Genomic DNA, 19,651 nt, shown 5'->3' with positions numbered 1-19,651 from the left:
TATTTTGTTTGTAAAAGCAGTGTTGCTTTGACATTCAGTTTTTCCGTTGAATTTGTGAAGAGATTTTTAAAATGCTGCTGATAAATGTTTGTTATCAATTTACTCTAAAAAAAATCCATGTTTTCGTCGCAAAGAGTTGAAATAAGAAGCAAATAAAGTAACTGTGAAGTCAGACTCTATTTATGCATCGCAAATATACACTACTAGAACACACAGCTGGCCCCCAACATCTCCTGGCCTTGCCGTTGCAGTGGCCCTCATCTAAATTGACAATGACTGGACTAGAGACATTCTTTTCACTGACAGAGTTGAGGACATGGCCAGGGAAGTGCCTCAAGACTTTGGCCCTATTTGAGTTCCTGTCTCTTCTCCTTTCTATGTTCCCCCCTCTCTCTTTAGTACTTGTCCTGGACATGGCAATAACAACACAAATAAAATTATTTTTATAAAAATTTTAGTTGTGCCATCTATCAAATCCATAAAGTAACTATACAGTTAAATAAGGTAGATAGCCCTATGGTAAAGTGACCACATTTTCATTGAAACAAAGCAGGACAAACGGAATGAAATGAGAATTGTAATTTAGTTATGAAAGCAGACCAGTAATTCAAAAAAATATGTTTTATTGTATACATTCATATATTTGTCTATAAATATACAAAAATATATTTATTATTAACTATTGGTAACTGTAAAAATATTTGTAAAAACTACAATTTGAATACTATTATGTTTTTTAATTAATTTAAAATTTTATTTAAAAAAATTATGATTTTCTTTCACGGTTATATTTTTTATCTGAGTGAATACTTAGCAATAGGTTCGGATCATTTATTAAAATGTTATGAAATTTCTCATATGAATTGGAAAATTATATTTTAAGCTTAATACAGATTTTAAAGTTTTAATGTTCAACTGCATTTTTTCAGTAGTCCATATTTTATTGATGCTAGAAAAAACACTTTCTGTTGCTACATTTGTTTCCCAAAAGGGAGAGCGCGTGTTCTACAATTTTCAAAATATTTTCCTAAGGAATATTATTCTGTTAAAAATGAAATAATAACTCCGTCCCTTTTTTTGTGTGTTTCCACATTTGCAGACAACCAACATTTAATTTTTTTTTCGGTAACATATCTTTTTACCAATGACACCTCATCAAAAAGATCATTTTCGCAAAATGATTACTAATATATTAAAAAGATTTTTCCACATATTCCCATAAAATCTCTTTTTTTTTAATGTCCCCCAATGCAAATTTTTAATATCCTCGAATTGAACTGTCTGTTCTTCAATATATTCCAAGCAGTTATTATTATAAAAATTTCTTACTTCTTTCAGAAAATCAGGTCGTTTAATGGCACCTTGTTCTTCCAACTAGTGATGTCCTTTGAATAACTAAAGGAACATAATCATTATCAATTTTTTCTTGCAGTTTTGTTTTTAAATTATTGATTTCATTTGACACTCCCGTAATTTAAATTTTGTCCCCTTCAATAATTTTCACAATATTGTGAAATAGCTTGTTTGTGGATGAACTGCAGCCAAATTTGTGAGTGTCATTTTAAAAAAAAAGCTGCAATATTCGTGGACAATATCTTGTGATAAAAAGTATGATTTTAATGGTTCATATAGTTTTTAAATATTTTCTACAGCTGGTAAAAAAAGAGCTAGCCATCGTGTTTTGCTGTAACCAATAATTCTTTTACATTCGATTTCTGCGCTTTCACAAAAATCCTTCAAACTTTCAACACATACAATATATATATAAAAATATGAATAAATTTTTGCAATAATATTTTCAAGATCTACTGGAAGTAAGTCAGATGCTGTTTGAATAGTACTGTGTAGAATCTGTGCTGCACAACCTACTCCAATAATTTTTTTGTTCAAATGTTCGTTAAGTTTCATAAAAACGTTATTGATGCCTTTTCTAGCTTTTCCACCAAAATTTGCATTGGTGTTATCCTCATAATAGGCAATAATTTTATTGTGCAAATTACTCAATTTAAAATAGTACTTATTGAATCAAAAATTATTTGTGAAGTTTCACCTGGGAATGAAACATAATCTAATATTCTAATTTTAATTCCTGTTTCTGGATCAAAAAGTCTAACAATTGTGGGAAATAATTTTAAATCTTTGTGCTGGAACCATCATAATATATGGATATAAATGTGCATTTATCTAATTCTTTCTGCAGTTGTGAAAACGAATATAGTGAAAAAAACATTACAAATAATTGCTTCAACTTTTGTCCTTACACAGGCAAATTTTTTGTCAGACAATGTTCTGATCATTTGTGATGTACAATCAATCTGAAACTTTGATTGTGGTTTATGGTGTGGAAAGCAAATAGCCCTTCAACTAATGTTAGCTGTTCCTCCGCTAACAATACATATTCCTTGACGAGATTTAATGAAAATGATACAACACTATCGAGTAAATCTAACTCGTTACATCGCCTAATTTAGTTTACTCTGCATCCATTTTGTGTGTTTTTTAATTTCTTTATATTTACTATAATAATTAATAAATGATAGGTAATATATTTTTACAGTACATTTAAAATAAGAACTGCAGATGTTTTCTAAAAAGTGAGACATTTTTAAAAATCGGCAGGATGCAGGACAGTCCTCCAAAAAGCGGGACTGTCCCGCCAAAATCGGGACGTGTGGTCACTTTACCCTATTGTGACAGTACCAATTTCTTCTTTAAAAACTAGAAAGTATAGCTTTGCGAAACAGTTTCCAGGAAGTGTAGAGATACTTTTAATAATTTTTTACCTTCAGAATTTAAAAAGCAGTTCTTTGTGAAGCACGTAACAGACCTCATTCAGAAACCTGAAATTGAAAAGGCTTTGATTTAATATCTTTCTTATTGGAATTAAAAAAAAAATTGAATTAATCTTAATTTATTTCCATGCAAAGAAAAGCAAGTTAAAATTCGAGTTGAAAGACATACGGAGGATGTATATCTCAGAAAGACGAAACAACGAAGCATGCTTACTGCCTATGCAATATGTTCATATATGAGCAGCATTGCCAAATCCTGTTTGCTGTATTTATTTAAAATAAACACTGTACAAAAAGTTAGTGTGCAGATTATAAATGCTTTTTGTTCAAACATTTTTGTGTATCAAGATTCTAATATATGCAATATGTTCATATATGAGCAGCATTGCCAAATCCTGTGTGCTGTATTTATTTAAAATAAACACTGTACAAAAAGTTAGTGTGCAGATTATAAACGCTTTTCGTTCAAACATTTTTGTGTATCAAGATTCTAATATAGTCTTCTATTGGAGTCTTTGTCTACTTTTGCAATTAGTTGTAGCTCAGTCACATCTAATTAAATGTTACGGTAAGAGTTGACTTTAGGGTACCCCTTGTATTATCGCCAAGTTGTTTCATTTATCACCAAGTTGTTTCATTTATGGTAACCTGAGTAGTTGAATGTTATGGAAACCTATTATAACTTAATCATTTGCTTTATTCTGGGAAATTTTGAATCATGGGAAGTTTTGTAAGGGCTTTTGTGGTGTGTGTGGTTAGGAAGTACGTTGCTTGTTCCATTGTGTAGAGTTTAGACGGTAGAATGGCTGAATGTAGTAAGATTTATTTGAAGTTTCTGTACGATTTGGAACAAAAGCGGAAAAGTGCATTAATTGACTGGTGTGTAAATGAAGGTTTACTTAGTAGCCATTTTCCGGACAGTCCGGAATACGTAGGATATTTTTTACTCTTATTTTTGTGAATTTATGTGACGCCACCGATATACGGATCCTAGTTCAGATAATTTTAAGAAGTTTTTGGATGTTGTTAAGGAATTTTGTATGCCACAGCAGCGAGGGGATATTTACTTTGTGTAATGATTAAATGCATAACAGATTTTTTCCTTTTTATGTTATTTTATTGTTTGGTTTAAAATGTAGTTTATTGAGATTATGTATTTTTTGTTTGCCTCTACTGTAGAATTGGGTACTCCTTTAACCCTTTAAGTGAAAATATGTATCGATGTGTTCATAGACAAACTCAAGGGAGTGCGCAAAGCCTAGTTTGTGCAATTCTCTGATTTTTTTTTAAGTGAAAATAGGTCGATGTGTACATAGATAAAGGCAAGGGAGTGCACAATGCCATTCTTGTGCAATTCTGGGTATTTTTTTTAAGTGAAAATAGGTTGATGTGTACATGGATACTGAGTTTGTGCAATTCTTTGTCTTGTTATTTTGGCTTTGTGTAGCGTTTTTTTGGCGCAAGCCAAAATAACAAGTCAAAGGCTTGCGCGTATCTGGTATCCATGTACCGCCAAGTTTCTCCAAGGGGTACCCTATAATGTACTTTTATCAATGTTACTTATTTATCCTCACTGAAAAAGAAAACCTGAGGGACTTTTGCATTGGATATTACTAAAATTTTTTTCGAGTGAAAAGATAGACCCAATGATTACGTTTCGGGCTATTTGAATTAAGAATAACTGATTTGTTATTCATATAAGCCCAGAACCAGCACCAGGGCTTGTATGGCCACACCGAGGCGCAGAATTTAGGCCCCACAGAGACTGCATCAGGCGGTAAGATATCTAGCACCGGCACTCAATGAGGCTTAAGTATATGTGGGAACTTATTTCTTCAGAACTCTGATAAGCCTTAAGCATGTGCAAGAAATAGACATAAGTGTAATAAATAACTAATACAATTCAGGCTTCATTTTGTCAGTGCGCGATAGAAGCAAGATAAAATTTAACTGAACAACTTGTCGTTAGTCACCAAGGTCATGATGCATAGCCAAATATGTATAGTGAAGGATAGCTAAATTTGATGATGATAGCCGCTAATTTTAAAGATTTTCGGATATCGCAACACAAAGGTGAAATTTTCCAATTAATGGATTTTGTAAAGAAATGTGGAGAAGCGGTAATAAATGAAGATGACATAAAAGAAGTTTTTCATTGTGATGACAATGCTTCTCAATCATCAATCATGTTAATGAATGGTGAAATCTGTAGTATGGTTCTAGATCCAGAAAATACCGCTACTGACAGAGAAGTTACTAAAAACGAGAAAATTTCGATTGACAAATTAGTCAGAATTCTGGAAACTGCAGTTACAGGATTTCAACAATGTAACTAAACAAGAGATTATGTCTGTCTACAGAATTAAAGAGAAAGTATCAGCACAGAAAATGAAGCAACTTAAAAAACTTACATTGAAAGAAATGTTTAATAAGGTAAAAAATAAATATTAAGCTTGAAAGAAATGTTTAATAAGGTAAAAAATAAATATTAAGCTTATTTTTTTTTGTGTGTTTGTAAATTTTGATTCCATTTAGATCATAAATACTTCATTATTTTATATTTTTAATTTTGTGATTTCTACATGCCATCTTACTAGATTTAAACTGATAATCCAATATCCGGAAAAATCCCAAATCTGGAATCGCTGAAGTCCCTTCGAGTCCGAATCTCGGGCTTTGTACTGTATACGTTTTTGCCAAGATACAGTCATATAAATAAACGAAACTGAATATACAATGAAATGTTGGTTCAGGAACATTTTTAGGTACGTTTCTGAAAGCCATTTGTAAAATTATTTTCCACGTCAGAATTAATGTAAAATGAACAAAACTGTTGTTCCATAAAGACACATTTGTTTTGTTGTTACAAAACAAATGTGTCTTTATGGAAAGAGAGCAAACAACAGATGTGGAAAGTGGTAAGGAAGAGAAAAGACATCAGATTGTTTGAGTAGAGACTTACCTTCCATAGAAACATCAAGTAACTGTTTTTGGAGGGGACATCTTTTATCAATACTTTGTCTCCTAGCACCGCCTGACTACTGGAGACTTAACTTAATAAGCATAACATTATTGTAGTGTTGTAGCTTTCTACTGCTTTTATAAGAGTGGTTTTTATGAAAAACCTAGCATCTTATCCCATTTTGTGCAAACTCCATGAGTCGAAGAACTAGGATTATCATTTTGGTACTTGCGTGTTGATAGAGAAGGATTGGCTGACTTTTGCAATAATTTGATATAATTAGTTTTTCTTTATTTTTAATGGGAAAGTTTGGCAGTTGCTTCTAAAATAGCTTCGAAGGGCCTTTTTAACCCTAAACTACAGTTTTTTTTTACTGCCACATGAACTCCGCTAGGTACAACTTCAAATGGTGTCTTTGTATAGTCCTATGTTTCTTTATCTGTCATTTTGTAGAACCCCATACTCTGGAATGTGCAAATTGGAACACTGATAGTTACTCTGCAATATATTATACTTTTGTAAAAAACTGATATCATCACCTTCATTATTTAGTAGATCCATGATCAAACTATAAACTCTAGGGAAAAAAAAGCTTGGTTCTTAAAACTGTGGTTATAGGTATTCTTAAAACTGAGTGATGTCTTACAGTTACAATAGCAATTAATTTGTGTTGTGGTGCTAAAACTGGTAATTAATTGCTATTCTTTCATACTTGCTCTGAAGGCATTTCCTTCACAATCCCTTTTTGTTGCTGTGGCATAGGTTATCTCGGAATATCTTTGAATGAGTGTTCATAATTGCAGATACCACTTATCACCTAAGGCATTTTTTCTTTAGGTAATTTGTTTGTGATGAAGGGCATTTGTATCTTCTGTTCTGTATGTGCATTACTTCTGTTAGATTAAAGCAGTAATTATTTTTTTATTAATGTATTTTAAAATGTACACTATGTTAAAAGTCTATTTATGAATTAGTGAGCATTGCTAATTAATAAAATATTTGAAATATTTTTGTCGGTTTCTGTGAGTTGGTGCTGTATTCATTTGGCTTTTAATGAAGCATAACCAGCTTTTGTCAGCAGATTTGCATAACCGGCTTTGTAACGGTTGGTAAACTGTTACAAAGTGAAAAAGGAGTCAGCTGAATTACTTTGATGATGGTAATGGTGATTTCTGTTTTAATGTAATGTTAGAACTTATTCTTCTGTACCTGATGTTCATAATAAAATAGAAAATTCACAAATTATAATTATTCTGTCTTTTTAAATAGTCTGGAGAGTGTGTATGACAGTTGTATAAGAAGATTTTATGATTGAGTAAAAAATTAATGTTAATTCAATGATATGAGTATCATATTTTAGGTTTTCATGGCTGTATATAAACTGAACATTATCACAACCAGTATCAGACATGCATCACTTATGATGGAAAAGCTTGATGTCTTTGGTGATTTGAGCATTCAGCGACATTAAGTATTTTAAAAGTCATAAACTTATTAGCAACTTTGAAGAGCATCTGCAAACTTGTTAGAGGGTAGTTTTTTTGTCAAGCTAGTATATGAAAGGTGACAGCCTTTTCGTATCATTACACTAAGAATTTCATATGGGAGCAGTTAATGAATAAAATTTAAAAAAAAAAAAAAAAAATGGAAATAAAATGCTTACCCATTGGTATCATTGGAGGTTGCTACATAATTATTCTAACGACATACTGCTTTTCCTCATAAAGTACTTTTTGCTATTTTTTGGTGAAGCTGCAGATAATCATAAAGTACCCTGATCTTGCTGATATTAATTTCTTATTTGCTGGTCAAAGTGCCCTGATACTTCTGATTACATAGTATATTTAACTTGTTTTTAAAATTTTATATACTTTCAGCTTTCCAAGCAGAAGAAGCAAATGCTGATGTCCAGGAAAATGGTAAGTCAAGTTTTTTTTGTAATAATTTTTCCAGTATTTGTCTTCTGTTAGTTAGAAAAAGTTAAAAATAGGCCTTAGTTAGAAAAAGCACCAGTGCAAGCTCAAGAAAGTGCAATTTGTTACCAAATTTATTAGTATGCAAGAAAATGAAATTGATTAGAGCAAAAAGTAATTCATTCAATATCTACACAATATAAGTTACTTAATACATGCATATAGAAGGAATTTTTTGTATTTATTATAGTATTTTTGTAAATTGTGGAATAAATTTGTACTTATTATAGTATTTTGTACAATTTTGTCAACATTGCATTTAAAATAATCTAATTCATGAGAGCTTATTTATAACGATTTAATATGATGATATAAAGAATTTGTTTAAAGTAACATATGGGAACATGCCTAAAAATTTTGTTTATGCTTTTATTTAATACAGTTTTATTAGCAATTTATTAAAGAGAAGGCATAGAAACATACCAAATAATTATTTACAGACACTTTTTGATGGCCACAGTTGAGCAGTTGCTGGTCATAATGCCCCAAACATCAATTATAACTTCTTTTTTCTATTTATGGAAGATTGAAAACAGTAAGCACAATGAGTATTTTACATTGAAAAACTGCTGTATTGACACAATCCAGTTATGAAAAACCTGATCGTTAACTGTTTCTCGCTCATGAGGAGGTAAATTTTTTTTTCTCGCTAAAACGGCAACATCCAAATCAACATTTTTGCTAGTGCCACTACAGAAGACAAGTGCCATATTTTCTTCTTTCTGCGTAGCTAAAAATATTCAGAAATAGCTGTTTTAGCTTCAGTTTAAGTACATTAAATGGTGATCATATAATTTTGTTAATTATGAAGAATAAGTTTCGTGATAAATGTAGAGATGTGTCTTGTTATCTAATCTGTATTCTGTGTTTTAACTTATGTATGGATCTTTTTTTATAGGTGAAGACTTGCAGACATCTGACAAAAACAAAACAGCTACCCTTGACTCTGGAAAACCCTGTAAGTAAAAACATTTTACATAATTTTTGTCATGTTGAACAGCTGTTGTGACGTGAAGAGTATCATAGTGATGAAACATGTGATTGGAACTTGTTTAATATGTTATGTAACATTTAATCTTGAAAATATTATATTTGAACAAATGAACTTTTTATTCAAAATTTGCCATTTTAGTTAGCGCAACAGAAGATTTAATAAAGAGAAGTGGGAAAAATCGAGGAGATATGAATTACGTTTACTTTCTGAAAATTTTTTCTAAACAAGGAAACCTTTTCAATTCATGAGGCAGTCCAATTTTTAAGGTTGAATATATATTTATTGATAGTTCTACTAATCACTGTTTAAGAAATAGCATATGTTTTAGCATGTTAACCTAGAATATTTTATTTTGTTTTTTAACTTCATTTTTCTTTTAATATTTTGGCATGATTCTTCAACAAAAAATAACTTGTAAGTTTGTATCTGCAAGCCATTTATCAGGTATTTGATGCAATACTAATAAGATTTTTGAAAAATCGAGAAATATTGTATTGGCTTGTTTAGTAATAAAAAAAGGATGTGCTGAACTAGATGCTGTAGCAGTCCCATGTGCAAAATTTGAACTGGAATGCATTTTTATGATCTATTTTGGACAGGGTTCGTACAGTCCTTAAAAGTCCTTAATTTTTTCAAAAATAATTTTTGGTCCTTAAAAGTCCTTAATTTTGGCCAAAATGAATAAACGGTCCTTAATTTTGCTCATTTGACATTTCTTATCATTTCTAATGATTGCCATTCTAAGTGTGAATTACGATTTCTCATGAATATGGAATTAAAATTACACGGCTCTTAACCAATCTGTTGGCGGATTTGCGTTGCAAATGATAAAAAAAAAAAAAAAACAATTAGCTACCCGAACGAAAGTATCGGTGTCTGATTGGCTATTCACCCAATCTTTTGAAACAGGTGTTATCCATAAATTTAGGCAGATTGTGAAGAAAGTGTGAAGCCGGAAGTTCTTTAAGAGGCGAAAGTGATGATGAAGGTGCTCGAGGAAAAAAAAAGGGGGTTCTGAAAATATTTGCCAAAATTAGAGCAATCCGAACCTGGAACAACCCTTCCGACGCCAATAGGAACAAGATGCCTGGAAAGTGCATTTTCACTAAACTGTGGCTTCGTCAAGCTGACTACAAAGACTGAATATTGATGGATGGCAATCCTTAAATGTGGTCTTTGTCTGAAACAAATTGAAATTTCTGGAATGGGAGAGTCAGCGCTGAAAATTCATATGAAAATTAAGTTTCGTTTTATCATTTCAATTTGTTTTTACACGGTTTTGCTTAGCTTAATTTCAGTGTTTGTTTCAATTAAGCCATAAATTAATTTTTTATCACCTTCTACGGAGTTTATTCTCTTTTGCACATACTATATGTATGGGATATCTGGATTATGAGTTTATTTCTGCAGAGGGTCTGTTATCGATTTCGTGGGAAATCTGTTGGCTCCATTTCGATTTTAGGTCGCCAAGGGCGCTAACCGAGAAAAAGTGAAGTTCGGAAATACGTTTTGAAGCTTCAATAGACAATTAAGTATTTGGTTTATGTTAGCGGATGGAAAGTAGACACAAACGTTCGTTATTGCGTTTATTAGACTGTGTGAAGAACAAGTTCGTACAATAGATATACAGGTAGTTTGGCGCTCGCAGGCGCCCTCTTGCAGGGAACAAAATCAAAATTTACATAAGGCACGAACAGTTTAAACCTATGTTGTTGATAGTAATGCATAATTTTTGCTAATGGCGATACAATTATTAGTTGAAAATAACTAACTAATTAAAATTTTTTTAATATTTTTAAAGCTGAAAACAACTAATTGAAACTAATTTTCCTGAATTAACTAGACGCAAAATTAACTTTCATGAATTACTAAAGTTATTGGGTAGAAGTTTAACTGAAAATATACATTTTGTATTATGTATATATATTTATACAGTACAAAGTCCGAGGTCTGGACTCTTCGGGACTTCGGCGATCCCAGATTTGTGATTTTTCCAGATATTAGATCATTTTAAATCTACTAAGATGGCACGTAGAAATTACAAAATTGAAAATATGAAATCGTGATTTATGAAATAATGAAGCATTTATGATTTAAAGGGTATCAAAATTTACAAAAGAAAAGAGCTTAATATTTATATGTTTACTTTATTAAACATTTCTTTCAATGTGAGTTGTTTGATTTGTTTTCTCTGCTAATACTTTAGACTACTACTATAGACATATAATTTCTTGTTCAGTTATTAAGTTCCATTGTTCAAGTCCTGTAATTGCTGTGTCGAGAATTCCGAATAACTTGTCAATCAAAATTTTTTCTCGTTCAGTAACCTCTCTGTTACTTTCTTCACTATCGGTAGCTGTATTTTCTGGATTTAGAACCATACTACAGATTTCGCCCTCCATTAATTGATTGATGATTGGGCATTGTCATCGCAATGAAAAACTTCTGTTTAACTTCGCTAAATTCTGCCGCCTGGTGTGGCCATGCGAGATCTGGCGCTGGTTCTGGCTTTATGTGAATAACAAATCAGTTATTCTTAATTCAAATAGCAGTAAATATAATCGTTTGTCCTATGAGTATCATTAACAAAATCTATTTTTAGCATAAGGAAAGAAATTTCTGCTAAATCTCCCCTTGTCAACATTTTAGCGCATTAAACTTAAATTTGTAATCGGATAATACTCTGTTATTTGGTGTCGCTGCATGATTCATCACTCAAGTTGTCATTCGTTGATAAACATGCGGTGATGAAAGCAAAATACAATAAATAATGATTCACGATTTCGGTATCAAGGATACAAAATATTAGTTGGTGTAAAATTAACAAATGTTTCGGTTTGAGATTATGCCAAGCAGATACGCAGCTATGGAGTCAAGTTACGAATCACATAAATTTATGATAAAATAATTATTTCTTCAATAATGAGATTTTATTTAGTGCCAAACTGAGATTAAGAATCGGGATTTCAGGCATGTTTTTTTATGATGAGGAAAAAAATCTAATGCGCGTGCGCAAAGCATACCCCTTCCCTTCAAAAATGCCCTAAAAAATTGGTTGGTGGTGGCTTTGAGGTCCGGATTTTCATCATTCCAGATATTGGATGTCCGGATCTCGGACTTTGTACTGTATATATACATATATACATCTTTCAAAATATAACTTACCAGTATGGATTCACTCTTTTAAAATAATTATACTTTAATTAAACTCAGGAGATAATATAATCAATTAATTGATATTGTTTAGGAAATAAATTATATATATATATAATATATATAGTAAAAAATGTATATTTTCACTATTCAAGTATTCACTGTGACAAGTATTCTTATCTTGTCACATGAACAGGCCTCTGTGGAAAGGGGCTTCTCTGTAAATAAAGCAATTGAAAATTTAAGTGACTCATCATACATTTTTCAACGCATAGTATTTGATTACATAAAATTTTCTGGAGGTGTTCTTAATATCGAAATTAATAAAGAAATGAGATCAGCAGCAGCTTCTGCAAGAAGTGGAGTTCTTTATTTAGAAGTTCAGTATTTAGAAGAACAAAAATCTTTAACTAAATCTGAAAATTCAAAGAGGAAAAAAATATTATTGAAGAAGAAATTGATTATATGAAGCAGAAGAAAAAATTTCTTCAAACGGGCATTAAGGATATTAATGAAGAAGTAGATGCTTTAGCAGATGAAGCTGAAACCAGCAGGAACATTGATTTGTTTGTCAAAGCAAATGAACTTAAAAGAATAGTTAAAGAAAAGGAAATAGACATAAATAAATTAGATGTTAAAATAGCTGAAAAGATTTCAGATTTAAAAAAAGCACAAATGTTTTGTATCTTTTATTGTACAGTTTATTATTCTAGTATCTTTCAAAAAACCAAGGAAATAAATTGTATATTTACAAATCAATTATTTTAATCTGAAAAATATTCTTACATTGTGATTATAATAGTAGTTGACTGTGTTTAAATAAATATCAAATAAGTTAAATAATAATCATGTAAATCTCTAAAATAGTGACTGTTATTAGTGTAAAATACACTTATACATGTTTTTCAAGAAATTGTGTTCCTAATTTCATGTTATCTACTTCATAACTTGTAGGGAGTTAGTTTAATTTTCAAAATTATTTTATGGTAAGTATTAAATTGAATTTAATAATAGTGCATAATACACACTTCTGTTAGTTTCTTAAAGTGAAATTACAAGCATGAAGTCGGTTGTATGGATAATTGCTTTATTCTATTTATTTTTTTGTTTGCTGATAGGTCCTTAATTTTTTCTTTGATGGTCCTTAAAAGTCCTTAATTTTCATGTAAGGAAATGTGTACGAACCCTGTTGGAATAAAAAGTTCTTTATTCTCTCCATATGTACTAAAAAATTTGAAATCTTTATTTCCGTAGATATCTGGTAACTGAAATTGTTCACCATTACAACTTTCCTTTACTTCATACAAGGAGGTAAAAAGGCAGTGACAGATAAAGGCATGACATATGCAATGAAATATGAAAAATATGCTTTTGGCAGCATTTTTTACCCAGCATGTTTTTAGTGCAGAAAGGTCTCAGTGTAAAGCTGGTTTATGGCTCATTTGTATGGTTCAGGAAGTTGTTCAGGGCAGGAATCACAGCATCCTGGCTGGTGAACCATTTTTCCATCAAGAAGTGTTCCTAAAAATTTGTTCCATAATTTCTGGAGATATTCAATTAGTTGGTCAATTACTTTACATACTTGGTTAGGACTTTTTGAGCATGTGCCTTGAAAGCTCATATTGTACCACATTCGTGGCAGTCCACCATGCAAAAATCAAACTTCTGCAGATGGAAGTCAAATTTGGACAATTTTTTATGGCTTCCGTTTATTGAGTCACTGTTTGCTTTTTGCTGTTTTAAAGCATCTGTGCTTCATCAGCCGTAAAGATCTCGTACAGAAAAGTTGCACTAACATCACTTTCCCGATGCCATGCCTGTCACCATTCTGTGAGCTCATGGGGAACCCCACTATTTGATGCTTTAACCTTACCTGTAATTGTTAGAAATTGTTGCCAGTGATATAACAAATTTGGCATTAATCTTATACATGGTGAAATTTCGGTTCACAAATGAAATTCATTCCCAAAGGTCATTCATCGACTGAAATGTTTGTAAATGGAAGTAATTTTCCCTATTGCAATTAAATACAAAATGGATTAATTTATTTCTGGACCGCAGCGGAATACTTATTTAAGCTGTATAACTGTACTTTGTGGATAAGTTAATAACTCAAAACAATGAAAATCCTTAAATATAAAATCATATTGAAAAAAGATGTTAAAATTAAATATTTCAAGAAAGCAAACTAAAATGCCACGAGAATGATACATGGAATTTCGCATCAAATCACAAGCTTAATTGTAGTCAATTCCAAAACCTACCACTATATACGCTAAAAGTTAAAATAACATTACAAAAAATCTGAAAATGTTCATTTTCTAACAACGACCCAAAAGAGCTGTTTTGAAGTTTAATATGGTTATCAATAGATATTTTGACGGTATTTATGTATTATTCCGTTGATTACGAAACTCTTGCCAAGTAGCATGATTTAGCACCAGTCATGGAGAGCCGTAACGTAACAGCACACTCACAACATCTGTGCTTTTGTTTGATGTAATTCCCAGCTTATACATAACTACGGATTTATGTATAAGCTACATAAGCTATAGCTTGGGGCCCCCAAAAAATTAAAATATAAGTAGTATTAAAATATATTATAACAGACTTACTTATAAAGGGCCCCATATCTCAAATAGGCTAGGACATTATCAAGTTTAAATCTGGCTCTGGTAACTCCGAATGATTTTTAATAAGCCATCTGTTATCTAACTTTTACTTAACAAAATGGTAGAAATCAACAAAAGCTTCTGTACGGAACCCCAAAATGAAGATGGTTAAGTTCTGATGTTTTTAAATAAAGAGATATCGTTTCTTCAGAACTCTGCAGAAAAGATTGGCTCAAATCTGGCGGAATCTCCGCCAGCTTTCATGGTTCGGTGGTAGCCAACTTTCGCAGTCGACGGGATAATACATAAGTAGCTTTTAGACTAACATGGGAATACTATATATTCTGTGCATATTTAAAAAATGCAAAAGTGTTTTTAATTATATGTATCATGAATCAAACCCATTTTTATTTAAATTTATTAGATTTGAAATATATATATATTTTAAGAACTGCATTTCTTGCTTTTCAGTTGTTTAGTTTGCCAGTTAATAACAAGCACATTACTTAATGTGAAATAAAAATGAAGGAATACTATCTTGCATTTTCCCGAATGACAAGAACTCGATTTAAAAGTGGAAAAATACATTAAAATGAAATGACGCAGACTTGCATTTTGAGACAGATAAACCTTTTGAGCTTATAAAATAGACAAAAACTTGGATTAATCTTTATATCTGTATAAAGGAGAGTGCATGGTATATGAGAAAAATTATTAGGGAGATGTTATTGCTTGGATGCAGAATTCCTCTCCAGAAAACAGGTAACTGGACTCAAAATTCATCCAATGTGCTTTGTTGTTGCCTATTTTTTAAAATATTTCTAAAGAGAGAAATGCAATTGTTTTTGAAATTTTACAGATCAGGGAAGTGGGTCATTTTCTTTTATTCTTTTCAGGAAACATCCCTTTCATGTTGAGCCATTTTTGTGATTATTATTTTTTTTTTTTTTTTTTTACTTCTACTTTTTTTACTGTATTGTTATGTTCCTAATCCATAGTTTTGTGTGGAGTCTTAGCAACATAGATAACAAGACTTAAGCATCAAAGTATCTATGTGCAATTCAGTCTGGCCATGATTTCCTCCAAGCCAAATTCACAGTCCCATGCAGGCTCGCGCCGACAATAGGTGCAAGGTTGTGCAAGGTGCAAGTCAAAAAGGCACCGGGCAATCATTAAAACAAGCAGTTAGTCTCACTGCCTGTCTGAACAGAATAATTATTTTCTTATTTGAACGCGCCTCTGGAGGTCGACTCGGGTAAGACCTGGGAAGCTACTGATTAGGAACTGTACCTAGGCAGTCTTGGCCACGGGTGTTCAAAATCAGTCTCCACAGGACTGGAGTCTTCGCTAGCGATGGCTGCTTCAGGCTCGGCAGATACTGTATGGTACTGTCTTGTCATTCCGTTGGTTGTGGTGGAGCTATATACTCAGATATTCATGGTTGTCCAGGCCAGAACATCCCTGTCGACGGAGGTGGCCCGGTGTGTCTGAGAGTGTTTAAGTGTGTTCTGCTGTCCAGGGTTGGGGGACCCTGTTGATGGCAGATGTTTTTACCATCCCTCCAGAACGGGAACATGGAATGCGAGTTGCTGAGTATTCCTGTCTACTCAATCTTAGCCCCTCGGCTCGACTGATAGGTTATAGGCTTCTTGGATTGCCTTAAGGGGTTGGGACATTTAACTGTGTTAAGGCAGCCTCGAGACTGCCAGGTCTGAGTGCCTTTCCTCCTAGCACACTGTCTTATGTGACTGAAAGTTATAACCAGGGCAGGAGTTCGTCTCTAACGTTTGTTCTAAGCATAAAAATACGTGATGCCGATGCGAATGTAAGGGTAGACACATTCGACAAATTGCTTAATCCTTATTTTGTGTCTACTTTTGCAATAGTAGTAATTTGTGCAACATTTATCTTTTTCTGTGATTGCTTGTTGTTATTGTTTTTCTACATAAAAAAGGTCGTTGCATATTATGTTAAACTTAGGTTAACTTTTTAATTTGGAAAAGCAACGATTTCAGCTGTTTACCTCTCATGTTTGAACCATTGTCGTTATTTTGGCCGCTTAAATTACTAATGTCTAAACCATTTTCCTCTAAATTCTTTAATAAGAATGTTCTTTGTTCTTCACCGGTTGTATCAGTTGTGAAACCTCTCTTCAATACTCATGTCTGTATTTTCTAAATTAAGATACTTCATACAAACTAATATCTGCTCTTTGATGGCTGGCATCAGGGGTACAATCAAGTAAAATAGAAAAATACTTTGCCTATTTGACCTTACTTAAAAAAATAATTTGTTTTATATTTTCCCCTAATAAGCTATTTGTTTCCTTTTGAATTTTATATTTAAGGTAATGAAGTTTTTTTTTTTTTTTCCCTTCTTCTAGTTTGAATGTTATTAATATATACAGACATGGTAGGGTCAAATTTTGCAATCATTTCTATATACTTTAAAAAATTCTTATTTCTTTCACATAACTTGTTACTGGAACCACGAAAGACGTAAGTTTTGTTTGGCTAAAAACTGAATGGTATAAATAATTCTTTCAATAATATCACGCCAGTTAGTCTCTGTTAATAAATTTTTAAATTCCGAATCAACAGGTTTATTCTTTCTTAATCATTCTAAAAAATCGGACGTTCTGGAAATGTATTTTATTTTTTTCATGAAGTTTTAAGTATACTTATTTAAGTGATTCCATTCGTTAGATTCAGAACTACAGAGTTTTGCATTGCTGAAGCTGTTAAAAATTTTGCAACAAAAACAATAAACAGAATTTTTTTCAGCAGAATTTAGCAACCTTTTAACTCTTTTGTTGTGTGGAGAGATTCGACAAAATACATCTGAAAACATTTACGTCCATTTTTGTCTTTTGGGAAACTGAAAATCGAAACTAGGTTATAGACCATTTTCTATTAAGACTTGAACGTGGGATAACAGTAATAATGGACTTCAGCATAATCCGGAATCATCAGGCACAGAAAAATGCATATCTACTGCAGAAAGTGTAGATTTCACTACATTTGCTTCTGTTTTTTTGACCGGCTGCATTGAAGTTAAAGGTTGCTGATAAAATCTGCACAGCTTAAACTTCATTATTGAAATAATGAAGCTGAAATTATGCAAATGTCATTCCCCCATACTTAGTGATATTCAGCTTATTTTTTCATATTAAATTTTATCTAATCTCAGTTGTCTTAATCATATCGTTGACATTTGTGAAACTTGATATAAATAATCAACCAGATATTTAATCGTGGCATATTTGCATTTGATTTTGTTTTATCTCAATATGTAGAGTCATTTCAAAACAGAAAACATGAAAAATGTGCGATGAAAATAATTTTATTTTCGTCAAATTTAAAGGTAGTTTCAAGTTTTTCCCAACTGAGAATTTTCACAGTATAAAAGCATAAGAAAATTGCAGTTGCATTTAATATCTGAAATAAATTTTTTAAATGTGTATTTCTTAAAGAATGTGTTGGAATTCTTCTTTATTGATTGTAAATATTAATTTGTTTCTAATTACTTTCTTTTTAAAGCCAAATTTGCCCCACAAAATCATTCTGATGTTAATGCCTTGAAAGTAAACAGTTCTGTGGAAGATATTAAAAACTCACCGAAGTCAAATGATGTTGCAGAAAATGTCGATAAAATCCCGGATGCACTTCAACAAGCTGAAGATGATCATAAAAAAGGTGATCAAGGGAATCCTCCCATAAACGAAAAAGCACTTTCAGTGGATGAAATGGACCAAATGAAGTTAAAAGAATTGTCACAGAATGACTCTTCGAATCAAGTTCGAAGTACACAGGCTGCAGCTTCCATCTCAGGGTTAGGAGAGAATGATTTACATGGGGATATCTTATCTCAAACCCCAAATACTGGTACCAATATTGAAGATCAAGTTCCAGTTATGGATAAAATTTCTGAAAGTCTTAATAATAAAAAAAATAAACCAGATGCAAATGATCAGAATGGAGGAAATTTTGCAAAATTTGTCATTACTGGACAGAGTAAACAATATGAGCATAATAAAAATATAAAAGTGAAAACTTCTAATGAGCTGAAACCTTTACCTCTAGATCCTAAAACTTCTGAGTCTGATCCTGATGTGGGTGATTCTACAAAAAATGCAGTATTGGGTAATTCTACAAAAGATTCTGGAAATGATGGAAAGAAAATAATCATAGCAGGAAATACTTCTGGTACAGCTGCTGATAAAGAAACAAAGCTTCCTGGCGGTGCTATGTCTGAAAAAGTTCATGAAGAAAATGTAAAGCCTAATACAGGTATTAATTCTGGAACAGAAGTAAAAGTTGCTGAACCTACTGCACATGTACAACCTACAGAAGATATTTCTAGTTCACCTTCTAAAAACAGTCCTGAGCTCTCTCTGATTCCCACTACTGTAGATGTTCCTCTAGAACAAATGGAGGGAGAAAATGACAACCATCCAGCTGATAAAGAGTCAGACCAGTATAGTAAGTATCAACTACTTTTCTATCATTATCAACTATTTTTTTTTTTTAACTAAAAACTTGCATTACTTTCACAAAGCAAGTATTTCAAAAGGTTCAATTGAAGAATCTTATGATTAGTTCAAAAAAACTGTAACATGTTGGCAGTCTTGTGTTATAAGTTTTCAATGAACCTATTTCCATTAGGATATTTCTGCATTAGTGCAGCCACATTATAGAAGCCATTATAATTTTCTGAATCTGACAAACTCTAGACATGATGCGCATGGCAGTTCTTCTAATTTAACAAGCAGTGATGCCATTTTTGTATGTATTCCGTTTGAATCCCAAGTTCCGGTGCCTTTTTTTTTTTATATAAATATTGGTACTTTTTGTCTTATAATCAATTTTAAAATATACTCTTGTGGAATTTGCATGCAGTGGAAAAATTTTGTTAAAATTTCTGCAGGAATGCATTTGCACTAAATTGCTAAAAGGAGCAACTGTCTTTTAAATCTATTCTTAAAACACAGACAGAGCATTAAAAAAATTTAACTAAGTTTATTGATTGAGTTTTGAGATAAATAAAAAATTAAAAAGTGAAATATGTGTGAAATAATGTATGCATATAATTACATCAATAATTTACATTTTAACAATGAGTTGCAAAAAGTGTAGTTAATTCACTGCAATAAGTCATCATTATTT

At 31.8% G+C, this 19,651-nt stretch overlaps 1 protein-coding gene across 2 annotated transcripts in view; it reads left to right on the top strand.

Annotated features, from left to right (window-relative positions):
- The window catches only part of LOC118190776 (uncharacterized), a 47,399-nt gene that overhangs the window by 8,773 nt on the left and 18,975 nt on the right, over nt 1–19,651 (top strand). For both annotated transcript variants that reach the window (XM_035361548.2, XM_035361547.2), the window contains exons 2-4: nt 7,632–7,673; nt 8,626–8,685; nt 18,026–18,967. In XM_035361548.2, the coding sequence (XP_035217439.1) occupies nt 7,632–7,673; nt 8,626–8,685; nt 18,026–18,967 (1,044 nt within the window). The remainder of the gene's footprint in view (nt 1–7,631; nt 7,674–8,625; nt 8,686–18,025; nt 18,968–19,651) is intronic.

This window comes from Stegodyphus dumicola, chromosome 3 (assembly GCF_044657685.1).
Source record: "Stegodyphus dumicola isolate Sdum_Otavi_A_Nest chromosome 3, ASM4465768v1".
NCBI classification, from domain to species: Eukaryota; Metazoa; Arthropoda; class Arachnida; order Araneae; family Eresidae; genus Stegodyphus; species Stegodyphus dumicola.
This window is presented reverse-complemented; position numbering and strand designations above follow the sequence as displayed.